General features: G+C 44.9%; 1 protein-coding gene across 4 annotated transcripts in view; it reads right to left on the bottom strand.

Moving 5' to 3' along the window:
- lmln (leishmanolysin-like (metallopeptidase M8 family)) overlaps window positions 1–15,149 on the bottom strand; it is a 30,267-nt gene extending 15,118 nt beyond the window's left edge. For 2 of the 4 annotated variants that reach the window (XM_060074677.1, XM_060074679.1), the window contains exons 1-11: window positions 14,700–15,107; window positions 13,462–13,565; window positions 13,320–13,350; window positions 13,158–13,240; window positions 12,834–12,951; window positions 9,987–10,165; window positions 5,721–5,826; window positions 5,433–5,527; window positions 5,213–5,330; window positions 2,098–2,205; window positions 1,501–1,688 (exon numbers count right to left, since the gene is read on the bottom strand). In XM_060074677.1, coding sequence (XP_059930660.1) covers window positions 1,501–1,688; window positions 2,098–2,205; window positions 5,213–5,330; window positions 5,433–5,527; window positions 5,721–5,826; window positions 9,987–10,165; window positions 12,834–12,951; window positions 13,158–13,240; window positions 13,320–13,350; window positions 13,462–13,565; window positions 14,700–14,828 — 1,259 coding nt within the window. In that variant the 5' untranslated portion in view covers window positions 14,829–15,107. Of the gene's footprint in view, window positions 1–1,500; window positions 1,689–2,097; window positions 2,206–5,212; window positions 5,331–5,432; window positions 5,528–5,720; window positions 5,827–9,986; window positions 10,166–12,833; window positions 12,952–13,157; window positions 13,241–13,319; window positions 13,351–13,461; window positions 13,566–14,699 lie in introns of all 4 variants that reach the window. The other 2 variants (XM_060074680.1, XM_060074678.1) reach the window with 2 other exon arrangements.
- Window positions 15,150–16,236: the final 1,087 nt, after the last annotated feature.

Genomic DNA, 16,236 nt, shown 5'->3' with positions numbered 1-16,236 from the left:
TAGAGTGTAGGGATGGGAATCGAGAACCGGTTCTTGTTCAGAACCGGTTCCGAGTCAACCGATTCCTTGGAATCATTAACAAGCCTGCTTAACGATTCCGCTTATCGGTTCCGGTCGCGGCAAATGCGTCGTGACGTCACACACACGCTGCTTTGATTTGGTTCAGAACGCAGCAAACATGTCGCCGCCGAGGAAGAATCGCATTGTGCGTTCACACCAAACGCGACGGGGGGACAAGATCCCATACAAAGTGAACGTAGAGACGCGTATAAGGGCGAATTTTTCGCGGGAGAAAACCGGCGACAAGTTTTTGTCGTGATGACAGCCAATCAGCGTTCAACAGCGTGATAACTGAGTGACATGTGTAACGTAACAGCCAATCAGCGTTCAGCCGTCAAACTCAGTGCAGTGCAGTCCGGGTGAACTGCAGCATGGAGGAGAAAGTGATTGTTGCAGTTTGCGACTCCCGGACTCTATATATATATATATATAATAGTATATAATATATTATAATTGGATATACAATATCACGGCCAACAGCTCTGTCGCCTCCGGATGGCCGTAGCGTGGGGAGCTCTCATAGGGATTGGGCTTCTCGGGGTTTGTTTACCTGCATTGCTATGGTTTCCGGTCTTGTGTGTTCCAACGGTTTATTAGGTAGGCCCAACTAATAAATCTCTGTCTAATCAATGCTTCATTTTGTTTATGTCAGTTGAATTTTGTTACAAGTTGAATGCAAATGAGCACTGTTAGCATTCCAAAAGGCACAAGCTCTTACTTGGCTGTTTTCAGTCTGTGTTTTTAGTTTTATGGCACATAATGATGGCATTTGGGCTTAAAAAGCCAAACATATATTTTTTCGTCTGGACCAATTGATTTTGAAAATGTACAATTTCCTAATACTAGAAGCACTTCTGATCAGATATTAAAGAGATTTAATGCAAACAAACACATTTATACTTATTTTCTCACCCAATGAGAATCGATAAGAGAATCGATAAGGAATCGGATCGATAAGCAGAATCGGAATCGGGAAATTCTTATCAATTCCCATCCCAGTAGAGTGTTAATGAGGACAGTAGCGTGTTGTAGCGTACTGTAGCGTGTTGTAGAGTACTGTAGCATGTTTCCGTAGCATGTTATAGAGTGTTGTAATGTGTCATAACATGTTTGTAGTATCATAGGCCCTGTGTAAACAAGAACGGTTTACAATGCTTTTGATATTGCCACAAATAATGTTTAACAATAGTAATAAAAGGTCCAGGAATATTAAGAAAAGTAGACACAGCAAGCAATGCGGCAGATACAGCCTATAGTACCCTCCCTCTGGAGGGGGCTGTATAGTTCAACCGCTCCTGCTAGTCTTGACAAGGACAACATTGCTTTGCATTACGATCTCCACTAGTTTATAATTCACAAATCAAGATATTCAAAATCCCTTGGTAAAGGAGCCGCAAAACGGGAATCAGCAGGTCCTACTGTGTTGAAGTGACCCCTGACCTCTGCTTCTGTTTGTCCATCCAGAACTTGCAGCTCTTCATGACGAAGTCACAGCCGAGGCCCCGCCCCCAATCGAGGCGCTGGGCGTGGCTGTAGTCGGCATGGTACCAGCCTGTGTCCTCCATGAGCGCCAGCGTCAAGCGGGAAAACACCCGGTTCTGAGTGTGGGAACCCGTCATCGCCTCGTTCTGTCGCCAAGGAAACACACTTACACCGTTTCACTGTTCCTAGAGTTCTGCTACCTTAACTAGAACAACGTGCTCATTAACTTACCTAAGCAAACTTAACCATCTCTAATAACCTGAACCAACGTCCTCCAAAGCAGAAGAGACATCTGTCTGTAGTTCTGACCACTGACACCTGTTGCGTGAACAGTGAGGGGTCAGCAGACACAGTCCATAGGAGGGCATCCATGGCCCAGCAGGGCATCCGTGGCCTACTGGTTAAGGAGTTGGACCGGCAACCAGAGGGTGGCCAGTTCAAATCCCGACCGGTAGGCAAAAATGTGGACAGGGGGAGTTTTTGTGCAGCACACTCCTACGTCCTCAAACACGGATAGTTATCCAAAGGATAACTTAACTTAAAAGACAGACTGACCTCCAGGAGTCGTTTCTCCCAGTGGTTGAGCTGGGTTCCCGCTCCTCCCTGGTTCTCTAGCTCCATGCCCTCCAGGACAGGACAGTTGAAGTGTCTCCGGGCCTCCTCCTACACACACACACACACACACACACACACACACACACACACACACACACACACACACACACACACACACACACACACACACACACACACACACACACACACACACACACACACACACACACACACAGCTGTAAAGTGATGCAATGGTCTACAGGGCCAGATTAGTTCTACAAAAAGAAAGCTATGTTTTAACGTTTAATTGACCCCATGTTGCAGCTGATGAGGGGTATTGTTGTATATTAAATGCTTCACACACGCCATGGCGTTATTTTATAAGTGTCCAGGAAACCTAACCCTCTTTTGGAGGCAAACGTCAAAATTAACAACAGAAAGGAGAGAACCATAACCCTCACTCGAACCTCTGCCCAAACAGAGCTCCACATCCACACCCATCTCCCCCCGAGGAAACCCTTTGACATCAGACGTTCAGAGCAGCGTGGAGCGTTCTCACGCTGGCTGACGGACTGGCAAAGAGTTTTACTCCTGCTTCCCTTAAATAAAGATCATATTTCAGTAATAGGGAAAAGATTTCATAGATTACTGTGTTGAAGATATATTACCACGCAAAAGGAAAGAAAAAAAAAGCTGGAATCAAAGCTTCAAAAACATACACTAATTGTAGATATCCTACCTTTCCCCTTTTTTTATTCATTGTTTGTTTTCTAGAATGTATTTTTGTCCTTGGTTTGTGTTAGTTACATTTTGATGATGCTAAATCATTGTCTGTTATTGGATCATGGCTGTCAATTTGATATATTAAATTAACCGTTATTGGATAACAGTCTTACAAGTATTGGAGCGCAGGAGGACGAGAATGACACCTTGACTGTTCATCAAGGTGTCAATCGATGGGGATCCTTATGATAAACAAAATTTATATTAAAGGTCCCATGACATGCTATTTTATGTATTCTTTAATATAGTTATTAGTGGGCAACTAACACAGTATTCAAAGACGTTCCCGAAATTCAGCCGTGGTGCAGAGTTACAGCCACTCCGAGCCAGTCGCACATTGAGCTTCCCCCAAATGCGCTGTTTTGGTGTCTGTAGCTATAATGCAAATGAGGAGGAGCGAGGCGGGTCAAGGAGGAGGGTGGGGGTGTGGCCCTGAGCAGCTTGCAGCCACGGTACCATGCGCTCTGTTTACAGTGGATGTATCGCAATGGCGAGGCGCACACAGCCTTTAGCCGTGTTCTGTAAATATTCTAGAACACACAGGAGTCCTGGAGCTCTGTATCTAAATATTATCATATAGCCTACATAGATATCTATATCATATAATATATATTATAACGGCCAAAAGCTGTGTGAGCCGATATTATGAATCTCAAACGACCGCGTTGGGTTCTCCGACGTTCCTGGTTCTTCAACGTCCTCATCAATGTGAAGTAGACTGAACCGCGACAAGGAGGAGAAAGGGATCGTTGCCGGGCAGCGCTTAGGCACCTCCGCCTCCGGCGGTGGTCCCTCAGCGGGTCTCAAGCTGGAGACATTCGCCGCCAACAATCCCTTTCTCCTCCATGTCGTGGTTCATGTTCTTGAGGGAGTCAAAGCCAAAGTTCCTTCCCCCCAATTCATTCTCAACCTTGGCTGAGATAACCCCCAATACGAGTCTCGTTGTAGAAATACCAGAGATGAGAGTCCGACAGAACGGTTATCCAAATAACAAGGAAGTGTACAACACTTGCGTTACAGTCCTGGAGCTCTATATCTAAATAATATCATATAATACATAGAAATCTATATCATTTAATACATTTTATCACGGCCAAAAGCTGTGTGCGCCTCCAGACGATATAATGAATCACAAACGACTTTGTCGGGTTCTGCGACGTCTCTGGTTCTTCCATCAACCTGAAGTCGACTGAACCGCGCGCTGCCTGCTGCCGGCTGCCCGCTGCCGGGCGATGGTGCCTCGCGGCAACCGGCGGCATGACGCAGTTCATGTACTTCAGCCAGTCAAAGCCAAAGTTCCTTTCCCCCAATTCCTTCTCAACCATGGCTGAGATAACCCCCAATACGAGTCTCGTTGTAGAAATACCAGAGACGAGAGTCCGACGCGTTATGCGCCATAACGCCAAAAGCAGAACGGTTATCCAAATAATAAGGAAGTGTACAACCCTTGCGTTACAGTCCTGGAGCTCTATATCTAAATAATATCATATAATACATAGAAATCTATATCATTTAATACATATTATCACGGCCAAAAGCTGTGTGCGCCTCCAGACGATATTATGAATCACAAACGACTTTGTCGGGTTCTGCGACGTCTCTGGTTCTTCCACTTTCACATCAACCTGAAGTCGACTGAACCGGGCGCTGCCTGCTGCCGGCTGCCGGGCGATGGTGCCTCGCGGCAACCGGCGGCATGTCGCAGTTCATGTACTTCAGCCAGTCAAAGCCAAAGTTCCTTTCCCCCAATTCCTTCTCAACCATGGCTCAGATAACCCCCACAACAGTCTTGTTGTGGAAATACAAGACACGTCAAAGAACCGACAAGAAACACTTGCGTTACAGTGTGTGTATTGACACACACACACACACACACACACACACACACACACACACACACACACACACACACACACACACACACACACACACACACACACACACACACACACACACACACACACACACACACACACACACGTGGCGCTCGCACGGTCGAGTCTCATTGGCGGGCCAACGTCTCTGGGCGGGCAAGGCAGAGTAAGGGGAGGAGCTGAGATTCCTGATGACGTCATGAATACAGACATTCCAAATCAGCGCACTTGAGCCTCCGTTTTTTCAAAGGCGAGCAGAACAGCTAGTGCTCGTTTTACACCAAACGCAAGTTTTAGCCACTGGGGGACCATAGGCAGGCTAGGGGAACTCATATTTATGTTAGATAACCTCATAAAGTGAGATTTTCATGTCATGGGACCTTTAAGATATTTGTTTTAATACACGCACACACTCGTGAGTATGTTAACATTCGCACAAACAAACCCCTCCCTCTCACCACAACACGGGGCGTGACCAATAGATGGACCTGGTGTCTGATCATGAGACCTCCTCTGACGTCCCAGAGGCGGGAAACAGAGCGGACCACTGCCTCGCTCCACTGGTACAAACCCAGGCTGAGGAGAGAGGTTAACAATGTACTGGTTACAAGATGGATAGAAAAGACAGATAGAAGTAAATATAAGAGAGAGAAGCAGTGTGTGGGGGTGACCTCTGACCTCTCGTTGAAGGCTGGCAGCCCACTAGCGTAGCGCGGCGTCAGGGGGGACCCCTTGTCATCGTGGAAGAACGCAAACAGACCCGCTGAGAACCCCTAGAGGACAACAGCAGAATCAATGCTCACAAGACGGATAGAAAAGGCTGGCACCAATGTACAGTATGGAGTAGTAGGACAGAGTCACTGCTCAATGCTATACAGTATGTAATAGGAGGAGGAGGAAGATCCACAGCTCACTGCTGTACAGTAGGAGGAGGTGAGGAGAGGGAGGAGCAGGGAAGGGACTGACCAGTGCATGGATGACCTCATGCTTGACGGTGGCCAACATGCCCTCAAACTCCTGGGGCTCGGAGGAGATCATAGAGGGACACAGGTTGGCGTAGCCAGCCACCGGCCTAGAGGGAGACAACATTCTTTAAACATTCATCCCACAGGTAAAAATATGGCCCGGGACCCTTTGACGAAGACCGGCCTGCAACAGAGCAGGTCACAGATACTACAAAAACTCACTTTGGAATCACTCCCGGCTTCACCAAATGTTTTCCAGAACAAATGTATATCTATTTTGCATATTGGTATTGGGTGGCAGTAGGGATGACCTACCTATGTCACTCAACAAGCAACAAGCCATATCTTTCGACAATGAAAACCCCTTCTCTTGGCTCTTTAATTAAAGTGCATGTTATCCCCCTGTTCCAGCCTGAATGCGAAAGATTTGAGAGAATGGGTTTTGGGGTCTAGGAAGGAGTTATCCCCATGGTTACGACCCACTGCAACTTTGAAAGGTTTAGTAGGTAGCCCATGTAGCCTATATAATGAGGGATGTTGTTTATGAAATGCACCACACATTGTGGAGTTCTAATAAAAGAAGCATAACTTTCTCTAAGGCATGAACATCAAAATCAACCACTGCCCAGCCGGAGCTTCACAGCCACACGCACAGACGACAGCCGACAACACTGACAAAATATTGTATAGTATACTATTAGCATAGTATAGTACCGGTCTAGCGTGGTCTCCAGCTGGCTGTGCTCTGCATAGTATTATGCCCCTTTTCAACCGACAGAACCAGCTCAACTCGCCTCGACTCAGCCTGCCTTTTTTTGCGTTTCCATCGCCAAAATGTGGTACCTGGTACTTTTTTAGTCTCACCTCCGTCGAGGTTCCAAGAGAATTGATCCGATACTTTTGTGTGACGTAAACAGGCTGCTGGCCACTGATTGGCCAGAGAGTGACGCCACTGGACGAGCGTGATGTCCGAGCCTGAAACCCGACACCAGATGTTGTGCCGAAAATGGAATCCCCGTCTGAAACCGCAGCCCCTCTCCGCGTTATAGTAGTGTTTATAACACATCGTCACAAGAGATATGTACGATTTCTTCTTCTGACGAAAAGAGGGTTGATAGTTTATAGCAGTGTTTATATCATATCATCACAAAATGAGCAACTTGTCACAGAAAGCGATATGCAAGCTGTCGCATTCAAGATAATGAACTACGAGGGCACTAAAATCCATAATCGTTAACAATTCATACATTTATGCTTGATGTGACCCTAGAAAGCACAGACAAAATAAGCGAAAGCGCGTTCACGCCGAGAGGGGGTGCGATTTCATATGGGGATTCCATTTTCGGCATTACACGCGTGCTTTGCGACCCGCCCATGTTGAAGAGGTACTATTCTAGATGGAAACACGACGTGCCTGGAACCAAACTAAGTCGTGCCATGCCAAGTCGTGGCGAGTTGAGCTGGTACTGTCGGTGGAAAAGAGGCATTAGTATTAGTATGGTTAATATGATGGTATCGTATAGCATTGGTCTAGAGTGGCCTCTAGGGTTGGGTGATGTCCCCTAAATTGGCAGTTGACGATGTCTACAGTAAAACATCAAGACAATGATGTCTTCATCGTAAGGTGGGGGGGTTTAGCACTTTTTACTATCTATTTACTAGGGCTGTAACGATACGCGTATCAAACCGAAAATCGCGATACTCAAAGCCACGAACCTGTCTCACGGTGTGAGAAGGCAGAAGCGCGATATGCCCTTTCTAACTCTTCAGTCAAATTGTCAGATTGAAATTTGCCAATAATTTGTCTAAATAATAGTCTGCTGACAGCGCCCCCTCCTATCGATGCCGTAAATATGTGACGAGATGCCCTCTCTGTGATCACAGCTCTCCGTGGCTACGGAGGATTGCATTTCTCCACAGCCGTCGAAGTCCTCATATGCGATATGAACGACATTTATCCAGAGTGGGCCAAGCGCGAAAAAAATTGCCTGTGTGATTTGCCTGCAGTTTGTCTGCTTATAGGTCGGAATGAAGCGGCCACCGATTATTGACAGGATGGGTACTTTATTCTACCGGACTCGTTCACTTCTTCACTAGACACACGCACTACCGCTCGCTCTCCTCGCTCGTCCACTCACTCGCTGACGTCACTCACACACGCATACGCACACTGCCATTCTCCCGCACACACATATGCTACTCGTAACACTATGCCTCGTTATTGCGACGTTCATGTTTTTCCTCATCTATTGAAAGTTAGGCTATTAAACATGTTGCATTCTATACGGCCTGATTATGTCATTATTTAAGCTACATAGCCTAATAAGAAGCGCTAATAAGGATATTTGAATAAACCAACCAAACAGTTAAAGGGGCCCTGTTATGCCTACCAGCAAAAAGCATCCTCCAACTGCAATCTTTATTGCAGTCTTTATTATTTCTTTATTAATTTAGCTATACTTTAATAGTATTCTTTCGGTTCAAATCTGTTCAGTGTTCCAAATTATTTGTTATTAAATGTTACATTAAAATAATTGGTATTAAAGTGTTGTTTAAATAAAATGCTTTTTAAATTTAAAAGAATCGTGGGATGTATCGAACCATGGGTCAAAAATCGTGATACAAACCGAATCGTGAATTTGTGTATCGTTACAGCCCTACTATTTACACAAATATTTTTTTTACTTAAAAACTATAATTGGGTTATTTTACTAACCTAACTAATTACTCATCCAGGCTTTTGCACGCAAGAAAAAAAAAAAGTAACTTCCACTTAAGAGGATTTGAAACAATGGTGTTGTGTGCAAGCTCATGAGTGATCCATGCAAAAGATGGGCGACCAATCTTCATGATCACTTGCGTGTGCGCCACGCAGAAGTTAATAGAAATTATGATAAACAAAATATCACAGAGCATAAATCAGGTTTGTGAACGTATACAATGTCTGATATCAATTTGTAATATGCAAATTGTGTCGGCGTCGGCCCATTAACATTTTTTAAATTAAGATATTGATGATGCCTGCCTCCTCTTTGCAACGGAATTTGTTTAAGATATAAAACCATTTAATTTAACATACACTCAAAAACGTTTTTAATTTTTTTTTTGGAAACTAAAATTCATGTTTCCGCAGTTTGCTTTCCTGGTATTGAGCGGGTCTGCAGGATCGCACTCTGCGCAACCCAGTCAGAAAAAAGTGAATGGTCACAGTCACGTACGATTACGTACTCAACGCTGTCCAAGCATTGGTGGTAAAGGCAACTTTCTCCGCTAAGGAGAGGATCTCATGGAGGAAGGCTGCTGCTTCGCTGTACATTTTCTCCAGCCGCATAGTTTGGCGACATGGCACTGTGTAGTCTGGCTCGGAAAATGCGATCAGGCCGCGGGAGACTAACACGTCACGTCTCTGGCATAGGCTGCCGTATTTAAAATAGCATTCATATGCATTAGTTATATTCTCAATTTAATTTACAGAGCAATCCCTGCGATGGTGACTCCATCGGGACGATGACATCGTCAATCGGCACAACCCTAGTGGCCTCCGGCTGGCTGTGCTCTGTATAGTATAAGTATAGTATAGAATTAGTATAGTTCAGGATTAGTATAGTATAGCATAGCATAGCATTAGTGTAGTATAGGATAGTCTGGTATTAGTTTCGTTCTAGCGTGGCCTCCAGCTTGCTGTGTTCTGCATAGTATAATTATAGTATCGAATTAATATAATGTTAGTTAAGTATAAGTGGAGCATTAGTATAGTATAGTGTAGTATAGTGTAGTTTTAGTATAGTATTAGTATGGTATAGCATTAGTACCAGTCTTGCTTGGCCTCCAGCTGGCTGTGCTCTGCATCGTATTAGTATAGTGTTAGTAAAATATAAGTATAGTATTAGTATAATCGTATTGGTATAGAATAGAGTAGTGTTGGTACCGGTCTAGCGTGGGCTCCAGCTGGCTGTGTTCTGTATGTTATTAGTATAGATAGTGTTAGTATAGCATAGTATTAGTGTAGTGTAGTATAGTATTTCATTATTATTACGCTATCACGCTAGACCATTGTTTTGGTCTAACGTGGCCTCCAGCTGGCTGTGTTCTGCATAGTATTAGTATAGTGTAGTACGAGTATAGTATTAGTATAGTGTAGTGTTAGTATCGTATAGTATTAGTATGGTATAGTATAGTACCAGCCTAGCATTGCCTCCAGCTGGCTGTGCTCTGTGTAAATTAGTGTTAGTATTAGTATTAGTATAGTAACGTATAGTATTAGTACCGGTCTAGCGTGTTCTCCAGCTGGCAGTAAGCTGCATAGGCTATGATGTTCTCCTGACCACAGCGTTCTGTCATCACTCCGCTGACGTAGAGGATGAAGTCGGAGTGCTCCACACCTACGCCGTCTGGGGGCCCCTGGGGGCCACAGGACGTCCCTGACTCACTGCAAACCTTACACTGCTGCAACGAAACAATACTTCAGTATTAATACACTTTACACACCTCACAATGCTGCAACACAACAATATTATAGTATCAATACTCTGTAGACACTTAACACTGCTGCTACATAGTACTAGTATCAACACTACAATACTATAGTATTAATACCCTGTCAGCGACTGCTCTGTAATTGTTGTGCATATGACAATAAAACCATCTTGAATCTTGAAATTAATACCCTGTACAAACTTAACACTGATGCTACATGGTACTAGTATCAACACTACAATACTATAGTATTAATACCCTGTACACAAGTTACACTGCTGCTACACAGTACTAGTATCAACCCTACAATACTATAGTATTAATACCCTGTACACAATTTACACTGCTACAACACAGTGCTATTATCAACACTACAATACTATAGTATTATACACTTACTTTTTATTATTATCATTATTATATTTATTTTTTATTATTTAAGTCTCAGCTTTCCTACTTGTGTTTCTCATATACTTTTACTTTCTCTTTTATTGCACTGTTGGAGGAGCCCAAGACGAAAGAATTTCATTGCCAGCGACTGCTCTGTAATTGTTGTGCATATGACAATAAAACCATCTTGAATCTTGAAATTAATACCCTGTACACCCTTAACACTGATGCTACACAGTACTAGTATCAACACTACAATACTATAGTATTAATACCCTAGGGCCCTATGACATTTTTTTAATTTTCATGAATTCCGTTTTTACACTTAAAATCATCAGAACGAGTGTCAAATAAGTGCCAACGAATAAAATGTAATCAGATAGAAGACTACATTTATTAAAACATCACAACATTGCACTGTTTTTAGTGCTTTTAGTGCTTTAGTGTTATATGTGCTGAAGAACAGGAACCTGCTGGAAATCAGTTATTTTACTAAGACAGGCCCGTTTTAAATTGTAACTTTGTTACTTTTAATACTTTCCTGCTTAAAGGTCCCATGACATGCTATTTTATGTATTCTTTAATATAGGTATTAGTGGGCAACTAACACAGTATTCAAAGACGTTCCCGAAATTCATGCAGAGTTACAGCCACTCCGAGCCAGTCGCACATTGAGCTTCCCCCAAATGCGCTGTTTTGGTGTCTGTAGCTACAATGCAAATGAGGAGCGAGGCGGGTCAAGGAGGAGGGTGGGGGTGTGGCCCTGAGCAGCTTGCAGCCACGGTACCATTCGCTCTGTTTACAGTGGATGTATCGCAATGGCGAGGCGCAGACAGCCTTTAGCCGTGTTCTGTAAATATTCTAGAACACACGGGAGTCCTGGAGCTCTATATCAAAATATTATCATATAGCCTACATAGATATCTATATCATATAATATATATTATAACCGCCAAAAGATGTGTGAGCCGATATTATGAATCTCAAACGACCGCGTTGGGTTCTCCGACGTTCCTGGTTCTTCAACGTCCTCATCAATGTGAAGTAGACTGAACCACGACAAGGAGAAAGGGATCGTTGCCGGGCAGCGCTTAGGCACCTCCGCCTCCGGCGGTGGTCCCTCAGCGGGTCTCAAGCTGGAGACATTCGCCGCCAACAATCCCTTTCTCCTCCATGTCGTGGTTCATGTTCTTGAGGGAGTCAAAGCCAAAGTTCCTTCCCCCCAATTCATTCTCAACCTTGGCTGAGATAACCCCCAATACGAGTCTCGTTGTAGAAATACCAGAGACGAGAGTCCGACAGAACGGTTATCCAAATAACAAGGAAGTGTACAACACTTGCGTTACAGTCCTGGAGCTCTATATCTAAATAATATCATATAATACATAGAAATCTATATCATTTAATACATATTATCACGGCCAAAAGCGGTGTGCGCCTCCAGACGATATAATGAATCACAAACGACTTTGTCGGGTTCTGCGACGTCTCTGGTTCTTCCACTTTCACATCAACCTGAAGTCGACTGAACCGGGCGCTGCCTGCTGCCGGCTGCCCGCTGCCGGGCGATGGTGCCTCGCGGCAACCGGCGGCATGTCGCAGTTCATGTACTTCAGCCAGTCAAAGCCAAAGTTCCTTACCCCCAATTCCTTCTCAACCATGGCTCAGATAACCCCCACAACAGTCTCGTTGTGGAAATACAAGACACGTCAAAGAACCGACAAGAAACACTTGCGTTACAGTGTGTGTATTCACACAAACACACACACATGTGGCGCTCGCACGGTCGAGTCTCATTGGCGGGCCAACGTCTCTGGGCGGGCCAGGCAGAGTAAGGGGAGGAGCTGAGATTCCTGATGACGTCAACAATACAGACATTCCAAATCAGCGCACTTGAGCCTCCGTTTTTTCAAAGGCGAGCAGAACAGCTAGTGCTCGTTTTACACCAAACGCAAGTTTTAGCAATTGGGGGACCATAGGCAGGCTAGGGGAACTCATATTTATGTTATAAAACCTCATAAAGTGAGATTTTCATGTCATGGGACCTTTAATAAAAAAATAAAAAATATCAGTAGATTCCGTTTTTATTGTCCGATTCCGTGATTCCGTCTGCGTTTTTGTTATCGCGGAATTCTTAGGGCCCTAATACCCTACACACCTAAAACTGGTATTAGTGTGAATAGCTGTGCAGGTACAGGTGAGGTCTGCTGAGTGTAGTGACAGGCGTTATGCAGTACCAGCTGCTGACCTGCAAGTGGTGCTGTGGGACGATGACGGGTCCACAGCGGGTCTGCTCTGCACACGCCCCCTGGCAGTAGCGATGAGGGTCGCCCCTCTTCCTCAGGTAGCGTCCACTAGCACACTGCCTGGAGACATAGGAACTAATTAAAACTCTTGTAGTCGTTTAACATAATATAACTTATGGACCCATTACATTATTAGCTGCTTTGCTTTCAGCCTCACATGTTAGACTTAGTAAAGGTGTTTGCTGTACCACTAAATGTAAATGTGAGAGACAGGAAGTGGGGCATTGGGAGGGAGGAACGGGAAGGGAAGAACCTTGGAGTGGTACCTGCTTAGCAGCAGCAGTCCCACACGGTGTCGGACACTGAAGACCTTCTGAAGGTACTCAATGGCCTGAGGAAACAGCTTGTCCTGGGAGCAAACAGGTAGAATATGAATACACATGCACGCTAACAAATCTTGATTGGTGCTCTGTTTTCAGTCAGCTCACCTTCACAAGCCTCCGTTTATCAGCTGTTAGTCTGAGAGAGCGAGAGAGCGAGAGAGAGAGAGAGAGAGCTGATGGATTAAAAGCCAAATTACAAGTCAAGCAGCCAGTTGGCTTGGTCGACATTGAAACGGTGCAAACTCACTGGTCGACACTGGAGTCGTAGATGATCTTCATCTTCAGACGAAGGTCTTCAGGAGAGCTCCTCTTTGTCAGGCGGTCTGACCTCAGGTTCACCTGGAGGACCACCTGGCAGAGGGCGGGGTGGGGGGGTTTACACAATTTGTTGCTAGACTACACACCACCGCTCTGTTGCTAGGTTACACACATCCTCCTGTTGCCGTGTGAAGGAAAATAGAGTTACATATTCACCCGAGGCGACAGTAGAGATGCCGTGTAGGGTATATGTTTAAACGCTGTTTTAGATCCGATTTATCTTGCCTGCAGTCATCCTCAGAGTACCTGAATAGAAAGTTAGCCCAAATCACGGCTTCATCCCCTCCCCTTCCCAACCTGTGCTCAACTAGAGTAAACACCTCACTGAGCTGGTACTCGATGTGTAATACCTCATAGAAGGAGTCAATGCAAGCCAATACATGGACCTGAAGCACCTAGCCCCACTAGATACCAGTGCCGTTACTAGGCTGTTTCATTCGGGGCTAAAGCCCGAATCTTATTTAATTAGCCCCGAATCTCACTTTTTTGTAAAAAAAATTAAAATATAAATCTACTTTCCGACTGTCCTTGAACGCCCCTCGTTTACCTCAGTGTTTACAACAGGTTAGTTGAAAGCACAAGCTCTAGATTTCACTATGTCCTATTATTTGTCCGTAATTCTTAGATCATGGTGAAGTCATTGACCGGTTCGCCCAAGTCAGACCAAGGAGGTACCCACTTATGCTCAAAGGACAAAAGCCCAAAGAATGGAGCATGAAACAGTCAGATAGCAACATGGAATGAAGGAAGGCAAATGCAGAGAAAGAAAGTAAAAAGTCAAGTACTACTAAAGCATACAAAATTTGTCGGACAAACTTCAGATACCTAGAAACGACCCTGCAGTATACTGCCCAAGTGCCCAGTATACTAGTAGTATTGCTCACTGCCCATTATACTAGTAGTATTGCTCACTGCCCAGTATACTAGCAGTACTGCTCACTGCCCAGTATACTAGTAGTATTGCTCACTGCCCATTATACTAGTAGTATTGCTCACTGCCCAGTATACTAGCAGTACTGCTCACTGCCCAATATACTAGTAGTAGTGCTCACTGCCCATTATACTAGTAGTAGTGCTCACTGCCCATTATACTAGTAGTAGTGCACACTGCCCATTATACTAGTAGTAGTGCACACTGCCCAGTATACTAGTAGTACTCTTCTGTACCTCGCTAGGAGCCGGGACGTGGTGGCCGAAGGCTCCCTGGACTAGCAGAGACCCGACTAGAACCAGAGACAGGACCCAAGCCCTATCCAAAGCCAGGACCCCGACCCGGGCCGAGGGCCGACGGCACATCCTCGCTCCCCGACCAGCTGCTCTCTCATCGGTCCGCTGGCGGTCGCTCCATGCATCGGCTGCTGAGTGGAAATATCACGTCACTCCGCGACGGAATAAGAGATATAAGGGGTATTATTACGATCCTCCCCCGCGAATGGAAACGTTTCAATACAGCTGTGGATGTATTGTTGCAATAAGAAGAAGAACAAATATATTAAGAAGGTGGTTGAATTAAATGCTTAATTCTACGGACTGGCGCTACGGTCTGCTGTCTTCTTCTTCATCAGAGGGCCAGAACGCTGCCCCCTGTTGGCCCGGAACAGAAGGCCAGAGCACTGCCCCCTGTTGGCCCGGAACAGAAGGCCAGAGCACTGCCCCCTGGTGGCCCGGAACAGAAGGCCAGAGCACTGCCCCTGCTAACCATGGACATAATAAAGCTGCTAACCTGGCTGCAGCACGCAGACTGGGGTCGGCAACCTATGGCACGCGTGCCACGGTTGGCACGCCGCAGAATAAACACTGGCACGGCACCTCAGTGTTATTACGATACTCACTTTATCTGTCCCGTTTAAAAAAAAAAAAAAAAAAAAAAAGCCGGCTTTTGTCTGCCGGCACTAGGACCCGGAGGACACCACTGGAATTTATGTTGGAGTGTGGCCATTGGTCAGGTTGCAGCGGGAGAATTTCAGATCAAATTGTCTGAAATTCAAGCGCACTGTCCCCTGTCTTTGTGCTGACATAAATTAATGACAGAGCGTGATATTGTGAACAATGGCCACACCCGCTGCAGCTAAAACTAGGCCATTTCAGTGCTGCTGGACACAAGAGTTTGGTTTTGTATTTGTGAAGGACCGTGCTGTGTGCATTTTATGCTGTGAGAATGTTGTGTGCAGAACGTCAAGTGTTAAGCGTCATTTTGAGACGAACCACGAGAAGACCTTCAAAGACCAAGCAGACTAATTAGAGTCAATCAAACGTGCTGTGTCCAGATATGAAAAACAACCTTGCTCCTTCAAGGTTTTTACCACTGCTAAAGATCATGGGACAGAAGCAAGTTATCGCATTGCGCATTGCATTGCAAAGCATGGGAAGCCGTTTACAGAAGGCGAATTTATTAAGGAGGTTAACAACGGAGCACTCTGAGGCATGTTTGCAACTCAAAGTAGGCCTAACTAACTACAAGCCACAGATCACAGAGCTCAGTCAAGCAAAGCAGGGCCAGGGATCACACTGACTGTCTGGTAGGCATCTGATAATTTGATGTTGCCTCAGCCTACACTATTTTTTGTTTAAATGTGTAGCTGTTTTTCAGTCTTTGAAATATTGATGTGGCTATTTTGTTAAGAATACAGATACTGTTATTGTTGAGAATAAAATTCCAGGTATATTGGAAAAAATAAAAAAATTGTGACATAATTTAACTTTG

Source organism: Gadus macrocephalus, chromosome 16, assembly GCF_031168955.1.
Source record: "Gadus macrocephalus chromosome 16, ASM3116895v1".
Classification (NCBI taxonomy): domain Eukaryota; kingdom Metazoa; phylum Chordata; class Actinopteri; order Gadiformes; family Gadidae; genus Gadus; species Gadus macrocephalus.
This window is presented reverse-complemented; position numbering and strand designations above follow the sequence as displayed.